Source organism: Ostrinia furnacalis, unplaced genomic scaffold (assembly GCF_004193835.3).
Source record: "Ostrinia furnacalis isolate ACB-3 unplaced genomic scaffold, ASM419383v2 OfSCF4804, whole genome shotgun sequence".
NCBI classification, from domain to species: domain Eukaryota; kingdom Metazoa; phylum Arthropoda; class Insecta; order Lepidoptera; family Crambidae; genus Ostrinia; species Ostrinia furnacalis.
The window spans coordinates 56,172-77,206 of NW_021135043.1; the positions used below are offsets into that span (position 1 = coordinate 56,172).

Here is a 21,035-nt window from a genome sequence, read left to right on the forward strand (position 1 = left end):
TCACTCCTCCGCGGTGTCGGACTCGCTGGAGCCGAGCGTGAGCTTGTCGTAGAGCGCCGGCACGTAGTCGTACTGGTCGTGGCTCGGGTCGTCGAAGATCTGCTTCTTCATGGTCTTCCAGTCCGGCATGAGGTCCGGCTCGAACAGCCTGCACAGTTAGAAATCTGAGACATACTGATCCTGATGGTTGCACGTGATCCTCGCCTCGAAAAAGTCTTATACTAGGCGGAAAAAGAAGAAAATACGGCACATTTTAGGTGCTGTAACTTTTCCATAATTCTGTATTCTACACATACGTAAATCTAGCTTATTTTGAAATCTGAATTATTTTAAATCCTGTTTTTCTTTGCATGGCATGCAGCAGCGCGATCTTCTTCGATTTAGATTTGTTCCCCATTTAATGCTTTCTTAAGATAGGTTTCGTCTAGACTTTGTGGTTGTGAAGTTCCAAATCCGTACCCAAGTCGAAATAAGTCTGTCGCAAACCGAATTAGTGCTGCACTAAATATATTATTAAGACCAAGAAATTGACTGTTATTGAATAAATAATGTGGTAGTTTATAGATCAGTTATGGATTCATCGTAGGCTTTACACGAAGGGATTTAAATTTTTAAAAAAGTTTGAGCTTTATTCTAGGTTAATATGGGGAGACGAAGGTCAGATATTATTTCCACCACTGCAGTGCAACTTATGGAGTAGTGTCAGCTTTGTTTTGTTTATAATTTCACCCGATCCGTGTCGTGGGAGACAATGTCTAAACTGAGGTGGATTGATAGATTGAGATGCTACAATGTTTATCTCGGTGTACCGTTGTCTGTACACATAGCATAATGTTATCTTTAGGATGGTACATATCGGAAACCCGTTAATATAAATGCCTGGTGACAGAAACTACTCCGCACATCATTGATTTATTCACCCTCTCCGTCTCTTCCTCTCATGCAACGACACAGGGCGAGTGAAGAAGACAGAAGATCCCGAATACATCGAAGTTGTATTGCTTAATAGACCTCTCGCCTCGGATCTGTCATGGTCGAGCATTACAACTCGTTCCTAATTCAGAGGATGCCTGTGAATACCCGCGTTTCATCCCGATTGACATCGTAAAAATTAGCTAGATAATTTGCCATTTGCTTTAGAATTTCCACTTACAAACAGAAATAGGTTCAGAATGTTTTACGTCATTTATAGAATGCTAGGAGAATTAAGAGTGACAGCATACTTGTAACCAGCATGTGCTGTAACAACTGAGCTCACATCTCTTTTCCAGTTTTAATAATCTATTAATTTTCTAACAACGATGTTGATGGATGAATGAAAAAATAAAGCAGCCGGCTTTCAATAATACAACCAGACCCTGTACTTACACGCTGACGCACTCCATGAATCTCTTGAGGTATGGGGCACCAAGGAGGTGCACCAGGTTGCTCATGCCGGTGCAGTTGGTCCACTGCGCGTCCGGTGCCATCAGCATCGCCACCGCCTTGCCGCGGCACACCAGCGGCGCCCCGTACATGCCCTGGACACATGATGACATGTCACACGAACTGGCTTGAATCAGCAAATGATGAAAATAATGTTGGCAATCCACGAAATCAAAAAAAAATCCCATGCATCTTTTTGGGCCAATATACTAGTAGTTATGTAAATAGTTAGCTACTTACATGGCACGGCTGAGCCATTCTATCGGGCTGGAATCAAGAAGTAATAAATTAATTATGATATCGCGATTGTTCCGTTGCATAATTCAGTCACGCACGTTCCATCTAGTAAGCAAACGATATTCAACTATCTTACATGAAACAAGAGTGCATGTGCTCGTGCACATAAGGTAACCTACTAAGTAAGCATGTACTCGTAACTGAATAAAATGAGCCACTACAATTTATATGTTTTCATCGTGGTCGCCCATATAAATAGAATTTGAAAAATTATATAAGTGCTTGATATGAGTAGTTACTCGTAAATAACGATTTGAATAACAGTTGGCCACCCACAAAAGAGACTCTTTCCTCTACGTCAGGTACTTTGGCTCTTTATAAGTAGTATTGGAAGATTCTCGGAAAGTCTTTTCAGAGCAAAGAGAAACGATGAGCATAAAGCACTTACGTCCCTGACGCAGGTGCAGCCGCTCTTGTCGAAGAAACCGAAGAAGCCGAGGTTGCTGAGCGCCTTCTGGAACTTGATGGACAGCGCCTCGCACCAGAGGTTCTTCTTCACGATGTTCAGGAACTGTACCCGCACGTTGCGCTGCAGTAGGAACCGGTGCACCGGGTAGATCCGGTCCTGCGGGTGCGTTTGAGCTAATTGTTACACTGACGATTCTGCTTTAACTGTGCTCTACTGGCTTTCGAAATACACAAGAAAAGATCGGTCGATGAAGCCCTACCTTCCTACCTTTCGTTTTTACTTTCGCACAAGTTTGAACACTGTGTTAGGCCCGGTTTGCACCAAGGCGGAGAAGAGCAGAGAAGTGTTTTGTATAACCAATCAGATTTTATTATTTCCACATCTCTTCTCCGCTTCGTACAGCGCCGCTTCGCCGCCGCTGTCAAATTCTATAGAAAAATTGATCCACCCGACCCTTCTCCGCTCTTCTCCGCTTTGGTGGAAACCAGGCCTTGCAAGGCCTAGTAGTAGTAGAGTATTTATTTTTACGAAGTGTCTGGTTCAAAATCTGAATGTACCCCTCTATAGAAAAAGTGCCAGCCCGGAATCAAGCACTCCTCGTGCAGCGACAGCACCTCCTCGCCGCGCCAGTCCACCGGCAGCGCGCGAAGCGGGATCTCCGCCATCACGTCGGGCACCTTCCGCTTCAGCAGCATCACGGCTGCCGACTTCTGCATCAGGTACCCGCGGTCGCCCGACACGTTCTGCGCAACTGCGTAACAAATAATCCGGGTGGAAAACTGACGCAAATACTACTAAACAGCACCAAATAGGAGTTATTAGTGGAGTTTATAGGCATGTACTTAAGGCGCAACCCGTGATTGTGAGTGATTTGAATACAGCAACGCCCTGCATCTTTGTGAAGTTGTCACGAACCTTTGCACTCCTATGACGACAAACTGTACGTAAATACTTAGTATTTTGCCTGGGATGAGGTATCATGTGCACGCGTCACTTTACGCTAGAGCGCTGGCACCGTCTCTGATTCTCCCCCAGCTGGTTTCTGTTATTCTCACTCCAGCCGCTCGGCACTCGGGCACTCACTCTTGGGGACGAGTATCTTGGTGACCTGCACGCGGATGCCGCGGCGCGGGTGGCGGTAGGTGGAGCCGGTGATGACGTTGATGGGGCGCCGGTCCTGTATGTCCGACGTGGGGCTGGTCACGCACACGGCCGCCGTCAGCACGGCCACGCGCGACACCAGCGTGCCCACGCACATGCCGCGGTAGCGCGACGGGAAGTACACCTGCCGAACACAACTTCATACAACTGGATTCTCATCTAGTGGATCGATTCAATCAATGTGTTGCTTCACAAACGGAACTAGCGAACCTATGCAACTGCCATGCCATGATTACTCAACTGAATGCTTAAAATCCCAATATCAATTTTGCTAATGATCTCGCCCAAAAAAGAGAATGGAAACTTTATAAAACGTTATTAAACACGAAGGAAAATATCAAACACTTTTCCTTGAATAAATGAAATTACTTACGAGGTATGGTAATGAGCCATGGCGTGGCTTGAAAGGCTCTCTCCCGGCGCACGCCGCCAGCCAGCCTGTGGGAACACTACGTATCACTTAAGCCAGCCAGAAACACCATTCTATTCTTCGTGAAATATTAACACAGGCTGATTCTAGGAGTAGTTTCCTCTCTCTTAGCTCTCGGGTTTCTTAGACCGTATTACGAGTACAGGCACCAGTTTGAAGCATGATAGTTTTCTCTTTAAATCAGTAGTTCTCTACATGTGCTGTATAAAACACTAGCTTTCCGCCCGCGGCTTCGCGCGCGTGGACTACAATACATTATCTACATATTTTACGGAACCCTATTTTTTCCACAATAAAATTTATGTGAAAGTATTTTTAAAAACGGTCCAGTAGTTTTTGAGCCTATTCATTACAACCAAACAAACAAACAAATAAACAAAGTTTTCCTCTTTATAATATTAGTGTAGATAAAAGCTTGCTCTGAAATTTTTATTCGATGTTAGAGCTTTACAATGTTTCTCCATGGCCTGAATATGGAGAGTGACGTGTAGTGGAGTGCAAAGCTCCATTAGGTGCGACGAAAATATACTTATTCGTTTATTCGTTCGTGACGTGATCAATCTTGTGCAGCTCCTTGTTGGTGCTGGTCCATATTATCGCGAAACAGTGAAACAAAGACGTTGTCCTGATTCCCGAACGTATAAAAATATTGCTGGAATACCTACTCGCAGCGCCACTTATCGGGTCCAATTATGATATGATCAAGGGACATACAACACAATAAGTATTCATCACTAAGTATTCTATGGGTTTGAGTATGGATTTGAGGGATTCCAGTGTCCTACAGCAAGTGTATAAACAAATCTGGGAAAACTAAATATTTATCGGTAGCTCACAAACAAATAAATATTTTTTTATCGGAAAAGGCATATTATTTGATCCTGTGAAATGATTTAAAAAATATTTATTGGCAGTGAGCAAACTAAAGAGCCGGCGGCAAAACGATAAATTGAACTTTCAGTATTTTTATGACTGAGCAATCATTTTCATTGCATGAAAAATTCTAGGGATACTGACGAGCAGACACAAAATGCTGCGTGCAGTATTTTAAAAGAGTAGAGCAAACCAAAGCTTCTTGCTTTTTGTTTTCTATGATTCTACAATTCTAAACACATTACACTTCGCTTTTCCAACTTGTTTATTATTTGTTAACCTTTTGCAGCGAACAGCATTATAGCTTTAGAGAGAGTCTGTGTTTCAAGAGAAGTGAAAAATAATAAAAGTCTGCTGGCCACGCGCTTCCCGGAGCTTTTCAACTCTAATTAATTTAGTCTCCGGTGGAGTACCCTTTCTAGTTTCCGACGACCACAATTCATTCATATTTGTTTTGCTTAAATTTTGGTCTAACGGTAGGTAAGGGTCTTAGGGCTGCGGCCACACGCGGCGGTCAGAATGTTTCAGTTTTTATTAGGTAAAAAAGAGTCGGCTGGTACAGCACACAAGATTTGTTATGGTGCGGATATTCGAAGTAACTATATGCTACATTTAAAAAATACATCTCGTTGTTATCTGTCCCGGGACTGACCGAGTAACGTTAAACACGCAAAAAGAGCTGCAGGCGCTACACAGCAAACAAGAACGCCTGGCGTGGTGCGCGCTGCCCGGCGTCCGGCAATTAGCAAATGTACGATCCGCACCCACAAACTGCTAATTAATTGAAAGTATGTCGTACACTGGACAGCGGCTAGAAAAGCTTCACCCCCCAAGTTGACCCTTCAGGGCATCAGACAAACTTGGCGCCAACACTCGTCTGAAAACAAACTTTCAACAACTTCACAAGAAATTATTTACTATCCAAGTTAAACGGTGAAGTGGAAAAGTTGTTTATTGCAGTGTGTATTACACAAAAGAATACACCGATAATTAAATTTTATTGTCTAAGAGAAAATAGCGCTCCCGCTGAATTCGCTACTGTAATTAAAAAGTTCAGGCATCGCGTTAGATACCGGCTATTATGAATTCATCGTCTCATCTTCCAATTAAGCATGCTGCTTTAAAATTGTTTATGTATTTTCAAATTGGATAATATCATATTTTGGAGGTAGGTAGACATATTCATAATAAATTAATCCTAATTTAACAAACTACTTAGCTAAATAAATTACATTTTAGTAATTGAAAATAAAAGGTCACATACCCAAGAGCAAAATAATATATCGTTTGTACATTTCACTGATTAAAGTTTCCACAGAAAAGCGATAGTAAACTGAATTTAATCATAGAATGCAGTCGGTCGTAATATCGAATATCAACAATGCGCCGCGGGCGTCGCGCCACAAATCAAAGCAGAATTGTAACATTAAACTAGCTCTTGCCCGTGACTTTGTCCTGGGAAAGTTAATGAAATCCTTATTGAATTCTCTCCATCAGCTCACGTTACTGATCCTCTCTGCTAACGACTCGGTTTCTTGTTGTTGTCTAGTCAGTAACTCTAAAAGATTTTTATCACCCATCTTTGATCGTGAACAATGAATGCTTGCAGACTCTTCAGAAGTAACCATAAAGCGATATTACGAAATCATAGCAAATTATCCTGCTTTCGCCTCCGAGATTTATTTTACCATGTAGTACCCCTGTACGACAACCCAATCCGCACACAATATTCAGCGTAGTAGTATTAAAAAACAAAAGAGCGGGCAACCCCACCCCTACCACGCTGTGGGCTCGGTGTCCGAGCGGTCTCATTCCTTTGTGCGCACGCGCAACGACCGCACGCAGTATAAGAAAAATGCTTAAGTGACGTCACCAGGACGTTTTTACCGACAAAAAACGTAATTATTTTAAGTTGTGCAGTGTAGTGACGAGAATTAGACCCAACANTAAAAAGTCACATTCACATTGTTTTTAACCGACTTCAAAAAAAGGAGGAGGTTCTCAAGTCGAGTTATTTTTCTTTTTTAACACTCTTATATTAACTTAAGTTGTATGTAAGTAACTAACTAAAAAAGTATGTAAACTAATCTAGGAAGTCGAAATTTATCCTACCTTTAATAATTTTCTCATCGATTTGAAACCTATGTAAATCGAATGTCAATACAATAATTTGGTACAATCGAGCTGATGATATTTAAACATCCAAAAGAAATATTGCTATTAAAAAGTGATGGGAAATTTACAATTCTATATTGCGCATATTTTCAATTTGATTTTCCTCAAATATATCACGGAATTTAAAGTTGATTTTTTTTATGCAATTAGACTAAATATCAGACTATATCTTGCACTTAAAAATGTTTGCATATATTAAGATATAATTGAGAAAAAAAATAAAAACAAAAATCACTAAAATCATTTTTCCTAATTAACTGAATGCGTTTACGAAGCACTTAATACGCTTATTACGTGTAGTTTTAAGATCTCTATGAAGTATTGTAACAATTCTGAATTAAATGTTATTAGTTAACGAGTGAGAATATTTTTGCATAATTTTGAAGTAAAAAAATAGGTAACTTTGAATTTTTATACCGCGAAAACTACGTGGAATTTTCAAACGGGAGTTTTACTATCATGTTTGTATAACTGAGCTCTATACGTTTCATCAAATCAATGAGAATGTACGTTTATACAGTCCCATAACACACTGTGCGATGTCGCGCGCGACAGCAGATGAAAATTTTACTGGTCGATGTTAATAACACAGCTAACCGATATGTCCATAGAGAAATGTGCCCGACAGTGCTTCAGTCCGATGTTGCACCGTCAGTTGCGTGAAATTCATTTGCAAAACAAACACCTTTTGCGGCAACGATCCGCAATCAGCACGTTTGTGGTGAATAAAAATACCTCACACTCTTCTTTTTCATAGCTTTTTTAAGTTCCAAAGGGAAGTAAATGGACTAGCCGCAGTTATTGCAAACGTGCCTATTCCATTTGCTGATGAAAGTTTATATTTACAGGGCCACATGCACGTATAGCATCAATCCTAGTGTCAATGAATTCCGTACTCTAGGCATAGTTACACTCCCAATCAAGTGAACTCTCCATTAACGGAGCCTTGACACCACACCTGGCTTAGAGAGTACACGAAGCGTGATCGAATGGAAGCCGGGAACAGATAAGACAGTGTCAAGTCAACGCCAGCATTTGTTCCAAGTGAAAGGCGGCTTGGATCTGAAATTCGTAGGGGCGAGCTAGAGGTAGGTACTCGTATCTAGAGAAGAATAATCTAAACTTTAGATTCTAAAGACCACCGGCGTGTCAGCCCTGCGAGTCTGCGACCATGAGCGTGCATGGCGTATCTATCCCATGCAATTAAACAGTGTCTCAGGAAGACACGCAAACACGTTTAATAGGACTTCTATTTTGGAAACGTCACTTTGTATCGCAGTCTTGCATAGGTACTGTTGGCAGATATTTTAGATACAAGTGTAATATTTCATTCTTCTTTTCGTGTCGACAATATTCTGCCTTCGACTGTTAAATGTAGGTACGTTTAATGTAACGCACGCGTATGCCGGGCGGGCGCTTGTCATGTTTCAGCATGTAAACTGATTTCATTCGATAGTCGATTTTGTTTGTTCACGGCTGTCACTGGCTGGAAGGCTGCCCTGCGTGGTGGCGACGACACGTCAAAATACAATTTCATATATTTTGCTTTCATCTTTGTCGGGTGTCGGCTCGTATCCGTTGCAGGCTGATGAAGGAAAACAGCCAAGTGGGTGCCGGATTCGCGCACTGGGGTTCCATATCCCCAAGTTATTTTTCTTCTCTCGCTTTACTCGTAAATGTCGTAATATCTATGTCGGATTCCAAAACAATTAAATAAAAAAGTACCTAATTTTGTATTCTTAAAAAGTGTGCCCCCATTATTATGATTCCAATTTAATTTAAATGGGAAATATCCCATAAATACATTTACTTGCACATTTCATTTAATTCCATATCTTTCATCAGAAGCGTAATTTTCTTTAAGTCAATATTTTATTTAATATTATTTCACGAACATAATACGTACGCTTCATGGATCCCGTTCGCTCCATTTGCGTTTAGGACCCTAGAAACGTCCATAAAGCAAACAGCTGCCTGATTGAGAGCGACCAATACCTACCGCCCGCGGCTAGCAAGCGCACAGCGTCAATATCAGCACTTCGAGCACCTTTGAAAGTACACGCTCGCTGCACCGATCAAAGCTTTGAATGCCAGCTACCAAACTGTAACTAACTCGAGCCGAGTCAAAGCGGTCTAATACGAGTACGTCCAAGTTTCAGGTATGTTGGCATTAGGTACACTCAGAAGCATCTATGCTAATCTTTGCCGAGTTAAGTTTGCAGGCAGCGCCGTTGATGATACGGTAGAGTTGATGGCGAAGTTGGTATTTAATTTGTTATCTTATAAGTGTGCTGCCTATTGACAAAAGATAAATATTGTTGAAATTAACTTTTTAACTTGAGTAGTTTCAGCAGCTAGTTTCAGCTGTTAATCGCAAAAGAATAGGGTATCTTAGAAGCGACAAACTCTGTGAACATTTACAGAAATGATACTTAACGACAGTTTAATTATGAATCATTACACAGTATAAATCATTATTATCAGATTTTCAGTTTGATGCATATTAAATTAGTCTCGTATTTGATTATAACTAAGCTCACTACCATTTGCCAAGTGACTAAGTGGGTACAATGTAAGTTGCAGCGTTTGCAGCAACTTCCCGACAACAACTGCTAACTAGCCAGCCGCTCGCAGCAACTACACAAGCCGCAGCCAGCAGCTGCACAACTAGCGCTAACAAGATTATTCAGATATTGCGTTCCAGGCAAGTGCGACGAGACGCCCGATATATTCTATTATTGGTGCGACGAGATCTAACGCGGTTTGAGTGCGACTCAATTTCCGTGGGTTCGAGAAAGCAAGGGCAATTCTCGCAGACAGTTGGGGGACGTCCAGTATACTTGGACTTAGCGGCAGGCGGAGCGGGAGCGGCTCTACATTATGAGCGTGACATTTTACGAGTGTGGAGCATTGGTGTGGAGGTCATTAATTAGGGCCTAGCGTTGGGCTTACGTACGTATTTTCCTCATTATAGTTATATCATTCCGTGCTCGATTTTTACTGGCTGCAAAATATTATTCATAAGTGTGTAAATATTATTCACAATTTGACACCATTCTCCAATAATTCGAAATCACAACTTTTCTAAAAAGACGCTTCATTCTGGTCTTAAATACTCAATTAATTTTAAATTACCTGTAAATTACGAATTTTGATCGCATTGTAATTGAAAAAAGTACTTTATTTGACTTGACAAAATAGTGACGTCCACTTGCTTGTAGTGCCATACAAAATCTATGGGAGAATTTCGTTTTGACAGTTTTAAAAAGTACGACAATTGATTGGTGGTGTCAACATGTCTATTCAGTTATATAGAGATTCTACCTGATGATTGCACTCTTCTGGGCGATAAAACTACTACGCAAATTAACTATCTAGCAAACTTTTGCATAGACCCATAACTCTGTGTATCGAAACGCGGCAGTTTTCACAACACATTAAAAGAAAGCCGGTCTCCATCGGAATGGGTTTTGTCCGCGGCTGGCGCGGCGCCAACTCGTGCTGCACTCGCCGAGGACACCCGGGGAGCCTCCGATGCACGTTACGTCACAGTTTGACACTTGAAAGACAAAAGAAACGTTCATGGATAACAGCCTGCGATTGACCTCAGAGAGCTTTTAACATATTCCATGAATGTTAACAGCATTGTTGTGTTCCGGCAGTTAGCCAGTTCCTCTGTGGTTGAGGATTCCGGGAGAAGCTCGCTTCCACCTTCGGCCTGATCATCACTTACCATCAGGTGAGATACAAGCCAAGAGCTTCCTCATTGTGGATAAAAAAAATCTAATACCTATGTATTAATTTCAGAGATCACTTACGTAATTATCTGATTTGATCGTGTACCCCTCTCAATCAAGTCGTCTTTACTATTTAATTTATTCATCAGTTTGAGAGAACACAACTTATGTCACAACAACACAACACAGACCCCCAAATACGCTAATTATTAATTCATTAAGTGAGTAGATACATAATGCAAAGATTCCACAAAATTATGTTAAAGTTTTGACACACTCCTCTGTGTGCGTCTGAAGTTGTTTTATTAGTGCTCTTTAATATTCTGAAGTCATTATTTTAGGTTCATTAGTAACAGATCTAGGGCGCAAGGGGATCCAATCGCATCATTAAATTTGTTGTTCTTTTAGTTTTCAAAGCAATATAGGGTTTCAAGCAAGAAAATCATTTATAAAGTTATGAAGACTTCAAAATTGTTATACGAAATCATAATAATGTAGGTAGTTGTAATGTAATATGAAAACGTTCAGAAGTTTTCGAACAACAAGTTGAATTTAATAAGAACGGCAAACATTTATTCAAATTTAGTATTTTTAGTTTTTAATCCCTAATTGCTGTTGCTTTAGTCTCTAACGCATGATGTTTTCACCTATAATTAAGTTTGCATTTAACAAGTGTAATTTTTTATAGTTACTTTTGTGAAGCCTCAATGTAACCTTGTTGGTGTTCAAATAAATAAATAAATTTATTGACCGAAGTCTGCCAACGGGAGATCTAGTGAGAAAACAATGAAATACTGGATATTAAAACAGAAAATGGAATATTATTATGATTCCAACACGGAAGTTTGCGAACAAATATTAATTCGGCATTTCATTTAGTTTCGCAACGGAGCAGCGTTATTGCAGTTAATTAAAAGCCCTATAATAAGTTTTATCAAGATAAATAAACTGTCCGTCCGGCTAATCCGGCTGAAATCGACTCGCCATGAAGCCGCGCGAGCGTGGAGCTCGGGCAGCGGCGGGTAAACAAAGTTACCGCGCCGCGCCACTCTGTAGGGATGGCCAAGCCGGCCTGCGGACTGAAAAATACCTAAGCTTTTACGACCTTAGGTCAAAAAGTATGATGCATACATAAAATATGATACATACCTCGGCCATTGAAATAATTCTTTTTTGGAAATAGTTTTCTATGACAGAAGTGAAGAGGTGTGAAGTGTGAGTGAAGAGGGTTTTACGTGTTGAAATGATGTAACAAATTCTAAACTCAGCTTAATAATATTGTAATGAACGCGTAACACAACACAACGAGCGCGGTGCGGCAATCTCGTAATATTTGATAGCGCTGTTTGATCCCTTGTCGTTATCTCATAATATTTTCCATCTGGTCTAAAATGGAAATAAAACGTCTCCGACGCCCGCTCCCGCGCCGCGCTCGAGAGCCAGCCCTGCGCGGTGGATGGCCAGCGAACTTCCCGGACAAAAGTTTTTATGGCGAAAAAAAGCTCTGGAGTTCGCCTCTTTACAATATCAGGGTATGGTTCCGTTGCTCCATTTGGACAGTATTTTTTACTAATTAAAATGTATTTCATAAAATGGACCTACTAGGTACGAGTAAGTACTACCTAATAAGGCTGGGTTGCACCATCTTACTTTAACTTTGACAAACGTCAAAAATCTGTCAAACTCCATACAAAAACACCGGCAACTCAGCCTAAGTAGTCTACAAAATAATGTAGGTTGGCATAATAACAATTCGACCACAATAACTGTGTCTTCTATGGGTATTGATGCCGAAGTCCCACAAAAAAGAAATGAAGTTTAAACAAATGACTGAATAAAAAAACAAAATAAAAATTTTGAGATCATTTGCAGACAGCCCACATGGGCGCGGGCGCGGTGACTCGGGAAGACATCTGGAAATTAAAAAAACTGTCAACATCCCGCTGCTGCGAGACAAAGAGGCGGCAGCGGAGCGACTAAATGCGCCTTAAGTGGGACTAAGCACTGTGCCTCGCCCTTTATTGTTGCTATATGAATGTGAAAGTACTTTATAAATACAATCTGCTACTAATTTATAGCTTTTACCGACTCTTATCGAGCTCTGCATTTATCGCACGCTAAAATATTCATACGAGATTCTATCAATAAATGTACAAAGCTGTTAAAATACGATAGAGAGAATGCAAAAAAATATTGTAAGCCGTTTTTGTCAGGCATACAATAAGTGCAAATTCAATGACACGTGTTGACACAACGTGCGAGCATTTACGGCGGACAAAAGTTTCTCATAGAGTGGCTTTAATTGAATTACTTTGTTCCGTAAAATTGAGCGCGCTTGCGACATGAGCATGCAGGCATTTTGCATCCAAATATTTATGATGGGGAATAAATATCGACAGGCTGGACAAAATAAAAAAACTAACGAAGTAAAGTGAAATCACAAAAATATTCTATCATTAATGCATGCATAACTCAAACGAGAATGGTCTATGATGTCGTTGGACTGGATATACTCAATATGTATCATCATCATCATTTCAGCCATAGGACGTCCACTGCTGAACATAGGCCTCCTCAAGCTTTTCCATAATGGCCGGTTGGTGGCGGACTCCAAAATAATTAAGAAACTTATGAAAAACTGATGTAAGATTGGGGCTGGACAGTGAGCCAGGAGCTGCTGCGAGTGCTTATTAATGTTTGCCTTGCAAAGTAAGCATCCGAAAGCAAAATAATTTCCACCCGCCTGAAATGAGGGATACCTTTTTCACTTGTTGATAAAGGGTTCACAAGAGAGGTTAATCATTTACAGAGTATCATGCCTCATTGGTTCATTCTTCGTTAGGAAACTTAATGTCACTGAATCGAATTCAAACAATTAAATCTGATTATTTAGCGTAACTTTTGGTCCCAAATCATCCCTCATCCGAGCAAAGGTGAACGTTCAGATGAAATCGGTAAAGAAGGTTGTAAGTAATTAAAATGTAGATAAACAAAAGTTTTACTGTCGTGAATGTGGCCCCACGATAGCACGTGCTCCGGCGCCATGCGATGCACTGTGGCGCGTCACATTGTTTGCCTTCCCATCTCGCTACAACAATCCACTGCGGCCCGGTGCGTCGGCCCGCGACAATGTGAAATAAACAGATCATAGAAAATAATACAGTTAGAGCTACAACTTTTATCCTTTGCAGCTGGCTTTGGCTGCCATCCGTAATTAATTTATCGATCAGTCTGTAGAGGTTACACAAAATGAATGTACTTACAATATTTATATCTAAACTAGCGGCCGCCCGCGACTTCGTACGCGTGGATCCCGTTTTACCCCCTTTTCCCGAATTTTCTTTGCTATAAACCTCACGGAGCCCGAGACCTTTCCAACGAATGCAAAACTGTGGAAATCGTTTCGTGCGTTCTGGAGTTATAGCGTCAGGGAGGAAAACCCGACTTATTTTTATATAGTAGATTGGGAAAAGAGTGTATGTTGTTAAAATAAGTTAAAGGATTTCCTAAAACCGCGTAAACACGCACGCACAATCTTCGCAGATTGCAATTTTTTTGTGCTTGCCGCGAACCACTGCCACAAGTATTGAGCAGACGCTAGTCTACTCTCGCGGCGCTGAGCGGCGTCATCAAACATGAGCGAGGATGGGCTCCCTCCGCTCCAGCGCTCGAGCGCTCGAGCGAGCGAGCGACGGCGACCCATGCCAATTACCTAATGACAGCGCTAATCCTTCGCGATATGAAAAACATTGTGCCCCAAAACACACAGCTTAACTCCATCCAGAAAACAAACTTGTTTACCGTGCAATTAGGCCAGCGCCAAATAAACTGAAAGCATCCAAGCGCCTTCTATTTTTATTGCCCCTTATTTAGTAATTTAACAATAGGATATTAATGGCCTCGAACGTAGGATTATAATAAATCGAGGGATTGACAAGGACGTGCTCCGACCGTTACACCACCTACCCCTTCCTTTTTGTTTGGACGTTTCGTAAATCGACTCGTTTATTTAGAATTGGGAAAAGTAGAGTTTATGTTAAGGTGTGTCCACATTAGCGCGGCCACGCGTGGCGTGCATGCGGTGCGTGCTCGCTCGATAGATCACGCATGCCCACTTCGTCCTACCCAAATTTTAAAACGCTGATCTGTCCCAGCCCCACGGCCTGCCTCGTGTCGGCGACTCCAGTCTGAGCGCGCCCACTGAACGCCGGCCTAGGTTTCAGGCCGCCCCATCAACCTGGCTAATCGCCTAGCACATTCCCGTTGCTGAAACATGAAGATGACCGATAAATCATTCGGCGCTATTATACAACATCTTAAGTGCACAATTGTAAGAAGTTAATTGCCTTTCGGGCGCAAAAAATCTGACGTCGCTAGGAAATCCGGTCATTCCCGGAAAAAGCAATAAATCTTGCCTAGCCGCAGATAGAGAGATCGGGCCGGGGCGGGGGATGCGTACGGAGAGAGATGGTGCAAGTGGCAGATCGATAGGCGGCGTCCTGCCGCCGCACTCGCCAGCCTGCCGCCACTCCGCCGCCGACCGCCGCGCCGCCCGCCCGCCGCCCGCCGCCAGCCGCCAGCCGACCCACTCCGCTGCTCTCCGCTCGCCGCCGTTTGCCGCGCGCCGCTACTGTCATGATGGAGGTAAGCATTATTTTTAATATTTTGAAAATCGTGCGGCAATTTTATAAGTAGGCTGAATCGGCGAAATTGAACATTTTACGCGTCTGTGTTTCAATTCCTAGTGAATTTACGTTCGGTTTAAAATTCGTGCAAGTTTTATTGAACTTCGGATTGCGGCGTGCTCACTCTCGGTTTCGATGTGTTTGCGTGTGGAATTCGAAATGTTTGCAACGAGTAAATTTACATTTCCGTTTATTGTTGGGAATTGGATCGGGTTTAATTCATGAAATTTTAAATAACAGTAATTTAGAAAGGTTACATGGTAAAATAAAGTTAGTTTAAAAAATTAAGGTGCTTAATGTATAAAAATAAATTGGGAATTTTCGTTAATAATAAAAAAAATGTGCTGCGCATCTCGTTAACATGAGAGTGGGCCCGGGGCGGGGGTGCGGGTAATGTTGTCTTTGGGCGCGCATTTTTCGAGGGATTCTGCTGCTGATGCCCCGGGTCGTCCGCGGCGCTTCGTAAATAAATATATTTGCGCACTACGATCGTACGCAGTGACAGCCTGCTCACAAACAATTGATTTTCTATTATTTCGCGATATTCGAAGCGATAAGGGTATATTTTAATTTAAATAATAATACATCAAATAAATATACTCTGTGTTTTGCAAAGTTGAGAAAAAGCTTCAATTTTAGTGAAAAATGCTACGAAAATACTGCCGAAGAATCTAACAAAGAAATATTTACAAAAGAGGAATTGACAATGTTATCAAATCAAATGGTAACTCGAGTCGTTTAATGTTGGAATCACAAAACGCTTTTATTCTCTCGGTTTATTATTTGAACAAATGTTTGCATTAAAATGTTTTCTTTCGAGACTCGCTTAGTAAGAGCGACAGTTAAAAGGCACAATTTGTGTTGCGTCGGACGACGAGACGGCGACGGCTCCACGCGTCGTGTCGCGAGCGAGCTTGCGACGCGCTTTAAAGCTCGCCTTTTGATGTGACATTTTTGCCGTAAATCGTGACTGAAATAAAACTTTGCATGGATTATAAACAGTCGTAATTTCATTAACGTTCTCGTATTTAACGGAGCTAACTTATACAAATTACTCACATTTAAGTACGTGTTTTGAGATATTGCAAAGTAGAAGATTTATTTGAAGGATAAAATGTTTTGTATTATTTGGCGCACACTTTTTAAGTTCATTAGTTGCGATTTATAAACTGATGAAAATACGAATATCTACCTAGAAGTAACAATTATGAACCTAGTATGTACAATTGTACATAGGTACTCATTTTTGTCCTGAAGTAATGGTAGAGTCAATCTTAATCGAAAAAGCCAAAATACTGAATTTTAATTAATTTCTAATATAAATACAAAATTCAAGTTAATATTAAGAATTGAGCAATCTTATAGAAAAGAATTTGTTATAGGGCGATGATCGCAGCACAACAGCCTCCGTGGTCGCGCTGCGGCTCTTGCAGAAAGCGCCGATTAAAATATTAACAAATCTGCTTTACATTAAAAAAACAAATTAGTTATTGTGTAAAATTAATCACATGTGTCAAAAAATTATCACAAAACATTGCATTCATAGAGATGACACGTTTTGTAAATTACGTTATCAACTGATGAACACTGATAATATTTATTTAGCCAAAGAAATTACTATTTCTTGAACCCAAAAAATACATGTAGTAAAATTATTCTTGTTTGAAAATAATTCAAATGAATGGGAAGATAAACTTGTTTTTTTTAAACAATCAAATAAAATATTAAGTCTATTAAATATAAAGCTACATTAAATATCAGCTATAAAGTCATTAAAATTGCTAATTATCGTACTTACGAGTAATAATTAAATGAGCGTCTAAAATAGTTAATTATAAGTACCTACTTGAATAAAGGATAGCAAAACATAAACACGATGAAGGAGGTAAAAGCCCTTGAATTTTAATAATTATTCAATATCCATATTTTTATTGGCTATAAATATTCTGGCGCCGGTAAGGGCCGGCAAAAATATTTAAAAGCGTATTAACTGTAAAACGCGAGATTAGTTAATTATTATCTGTGCTGGCCGTAATTGGCCGATGCATTAAATAAAAGTAGGTACCTCTAGTACATACGAGTCTATGTATAAATACATAAACCTCGCAATTTAGGTCCGTGACGAAAAGACCCTCGGAAATTGGCTGAATGTAGGTTATGTCCCGCGGGAGTAGCATAGCTACCGACAAAAGTTTTTGGAATGGATAACTAACTCATTTTTTTATCGTAGGTATCAGCCTATCCTACAGCAAAAATCAGTAACTTTTAAACAAAGCCGAGCACAATAGAAATCAATTGTTTGTCAACGATACAAATCGAAATAGGAGAAACAAACAAGGTTTTCGAAGGGGGTTTGTTCTAGCTCCTTAAAATAAGTACATACAAAATTATAGATTTGATGAAATATGCAAACTGTCAGTGGAAAATAGGTATTTTGTATATAGATGATCTTTTTCCACGTATTTTGAGAGTTGTGAAATTCATGCATAAAATTAAAATAACTTTACTTACGTCTTATTTCAAATACTTATTTTGAAATTGGCATATTTTTTAAACGAAAGAAGAGGGAATATACCTACTTACAAGTGGATATTTTAAAGGTGATGAAGTAGTACATTTTTAAAGTATGATTTTGATAATGCAAAAAATATTTGGGAGAAGCTGAAATGATCCGGGTCCGCAAGATTACAACGATATGGATCCACCCCGCCGTGGCAGAAGGTGCCGTGAGCGCGGCGCTCAATTTGATTGCCTGAAGAAGAAAATGAAAGCTTCGAGCATTCAATCTCTATTTCCGAGAATAAAACGCCGCCATTTCACTCGAAGACTATCAATTCAGCGGAGAATTGCAAATCAAATCAAATCAAATCAAAATTATTTATTTGCATAAAACATGGTACATTTCAGTTATTATCTTGCTACGAGAACAACATGTTTCATCGACATAGCGATATGCAAACATTTAGTCGTCATGCAGTTTTATTATTAAATTATTAGTAGTCATTATTAATATTACATGATCTACCTCCAATAGAATATAAATGTCAAAAATATTTATTACAATGCAATTACAATATCAATTAAAACAATTAGGTAATTCAGGTAAGGATTAAAATTTAGGATGTCACATAAATTATAATAAATTAAACAATTTTATGATCACAATAAAATGTGAGAATACAATGTCAGTATCAAAATTACAAGAATGTCATAAATTAGCAATTCGCATATGGTTACCACGGCAGCGGGCATCTTCGCCTCTTAGCGCCGAGGAAACGCTCTTAAGTGATTTATTGGTTTTACACATTTCACTTGAAATAACAGCTACTCAACAATAATGTTTTCTTCTTACATTTATGATATAAAAAAATTCTGAACCTAAAAGCTGCGAGACACAAACTGCGAGCTTAATAGACGTTTACGAGTATAACTTCTCATATTAATTAATGTCGTAATATCTCCAGTGATCTCGACCTCATTAATTAAATCTTATAATGATTACTTTACTAAGTTTATATTCTTTGGAAAACTTAAGTGAAGACAGAATGTGATATGTTCATTTGTAGAGGGTACTAACATACTATTATACAAGAAGAAGAAGTCAAACTAACAACACAGCAGCCGGCGCGAGCGCAGCCAGCCTGTTGAGCGCCGAACTGTACGGGATCGAAGCGCACCGATGCAAACGTTTCATGAAGACGTAATAATGCCAAGCGTTAAGTAATCCGTGGTCAAACTGCTTAATAATCAGTATTTACCACTGACTGGAGTATTTATAACTTTGATTATTATTAATTGTTACCTTTCCGAAATATGTATATCAATTTGAAGCTAAGAAAGTTTCAAACCGAAGAATGTACTTAACTCTGTTATTTTTCTGTTACTACTTGAGGTTGATCGAGAATAAAGAATATATCAATACCTTATTATTATTATTAGTCTTATTTATTATTCCCTGCGTAATTAAATGGTGAGATTTTATTATTTAACCTAAGAACAAATTTTACGTATAATGCCAAAATGTCCCTATCCGCAGACAGGACTGTCCTTCATTTTTGAACACCCTGATTAGGTACTAGACGAATGAAATCGTAACAAGGTTTAAGCCCTTATGTGCACACCCCATTTCTAGTAGGTACTACACCTATTTAAAGTTTTGATTAAAAATATCCCCACAATCACAAACACATAAATATCAATGAATTACCTATAATACAGTCGTAAAATTGGACGAATCGGTTCCGTAGTTGCTTCCCCAAATGTCAGTAAAGTAGAGTGTAATCTCGGAGCAAGCGCATATCGCGCCGCGCATGCGCGAGTTATAATTAGTCGCAGGCGCCGCCTCAATGGCCGAGTCATTGACTGCGATGTTGATAGTACAAGTCGCGACAAGACGAATGACCACGATAAGCGAAGATTAAGCGCCCATAAAAAGAAGATCGTTTCGCTTGACATAAAACAACAGAGAACATTTACTTATCCCCTAACTTGTTTAACTACAATATGTAGTTTTTCTAAGAGACACCTATTTTGGTTTGTTCCTCAAAATCTACACCTTTAAGGAATTGTGCACAGAATACCTAAATTAGGTAATTAGTCACAGGATAAATAGGATATTTCCTCTTTTCCCCAAAGAAGATAGTGTTTTAAATTCTGAAAAAATGGTCTTAGTAAAGTTAATAATAAATTAAATATCCTTGGACATTTTACACTGCACCATCTAGTCCCAAACTGAGCAAAGTATGTATGGTATGGGTACCAGAAAAAGGATATAATCATACTTTATAAAAGTTTAGTAATAATAATTACTTACACATACATGGAAATAACACACTTAGACCAATACAAACAAAAGTTCATGCTAACAATTGACGAACCTGCGACCTCTACACCAAACGGTCGTCAAAGTTAAGTGATAAAACATAACTACATAGTTATATGTATACCTACATAGTACTACAATATTATCCAAGTCCTACGAGTACTAAACTGCAAACGTGCCGCTGCACGCAGTTGGCCGCGACCTAGACCTCCGGAGCGCTCGTGACCTCTCAGCCTGCAGCGAGGCAGCGACACACCGGCAATCATGTTATGAAGAAAATATTTTTGCGTCGCAAACATCATCTCAAAACCCGCGAGAACGCGTGGGCAGAATATAGTCAAAATGGTGAGTCTGCCGGACTGGTAGCGCAGCTTTTCATGCCATAATATTTGAAAATTACATAAGGTAGATAATGCAGGGCACTAGGAATTTTTTGGGCAACGAGTGTGGTATCGGGATATCAGGTTGAAGCAGGTAATACTCGTTCTTTGATGCTTCAAAATTTCGCAAATGTGTCTGATATAAAATAAATGTTTATTTCTCCTCGGCTTTTTAATTTCGCGCTCAAAGTTGTGGGTCCACATAAAGTTACTCTACAAGTTCATGTTTCAAAAGGCGTGTTCAGGCGAAACTTCTCGGTACTACGCCACATTTTAATCATCCACGAACTGTGGTACATTAAACTCAGCTAGGTATATTGGTGGCGTAAAGTTGTAAAGGTATATCGGGACATGTCACGGGTAGGGGTGATCTTTTGGCTTAGGTAAATTGCGATTGCGATCTCATACATATACAATTTACCGTGAACAGTTTCTACGGTAGGTCTGTTACGGCACCATTCATTCAAAATATAGTAAGTCGAGATATAATATCTGGTAAATAGAATCACCTACTAGTTAATTGATAATTAATTTTATTTAGTTGAAAGTCGCGATACAGAGGCAGACATGAAAAAAAATATACCTACGTAATTTTAAAAACTTAACATTATAAAGTCCTTATCCTTTATTATTATAATGAA

The 21,035-nt window shown here is 39.8% G+C and overlaps 2 protein-coding genes across 2 annotated transcripts in view; one reads left to right on the plus strand and one right to left on the minus strand.

The window, feature by feature from the left end:
• LOC114360033 (uncharacterized) lies at positions 1–15,144 on the minus strand. The gene is made up of 8 exons (XM_028314588.1): positions 14,967–15,144; positions 3,666–3,730; positions 3,215–3,416; positions 2,689–2,882; positions 2,111–2,287; positions 1,666–1,692; positions 1,369–1,520; positions 1–148 (listed from the first exon to the last, which is right to left on the minus strand). Exons 1-8 carry the CDS (start codon positions 15,142–15,144, stop codon positions 1–3), a joined length of 1,143 nt encoding a protein of 380 aa, XP_028170389.1.
• The window catches only part of Miple (pleiotrophin-like protein), a 13,895-nt gene continuing 7,908 nt past the window's right edge, over positions 15,049–21,035 (plus strand). The window contains exon 1 of the mRNA XM_028314591.1: positions 15,049–15,151. Within this exon, the coding sequence (XP_028170392.1) occupies positions 15,143–15,151 (9 nt within the window). The 5' untranslated portion in view covers positions 15,049–15,142. The remainder of the gene's footprint in view (positions 15,152–21,035) is intronic.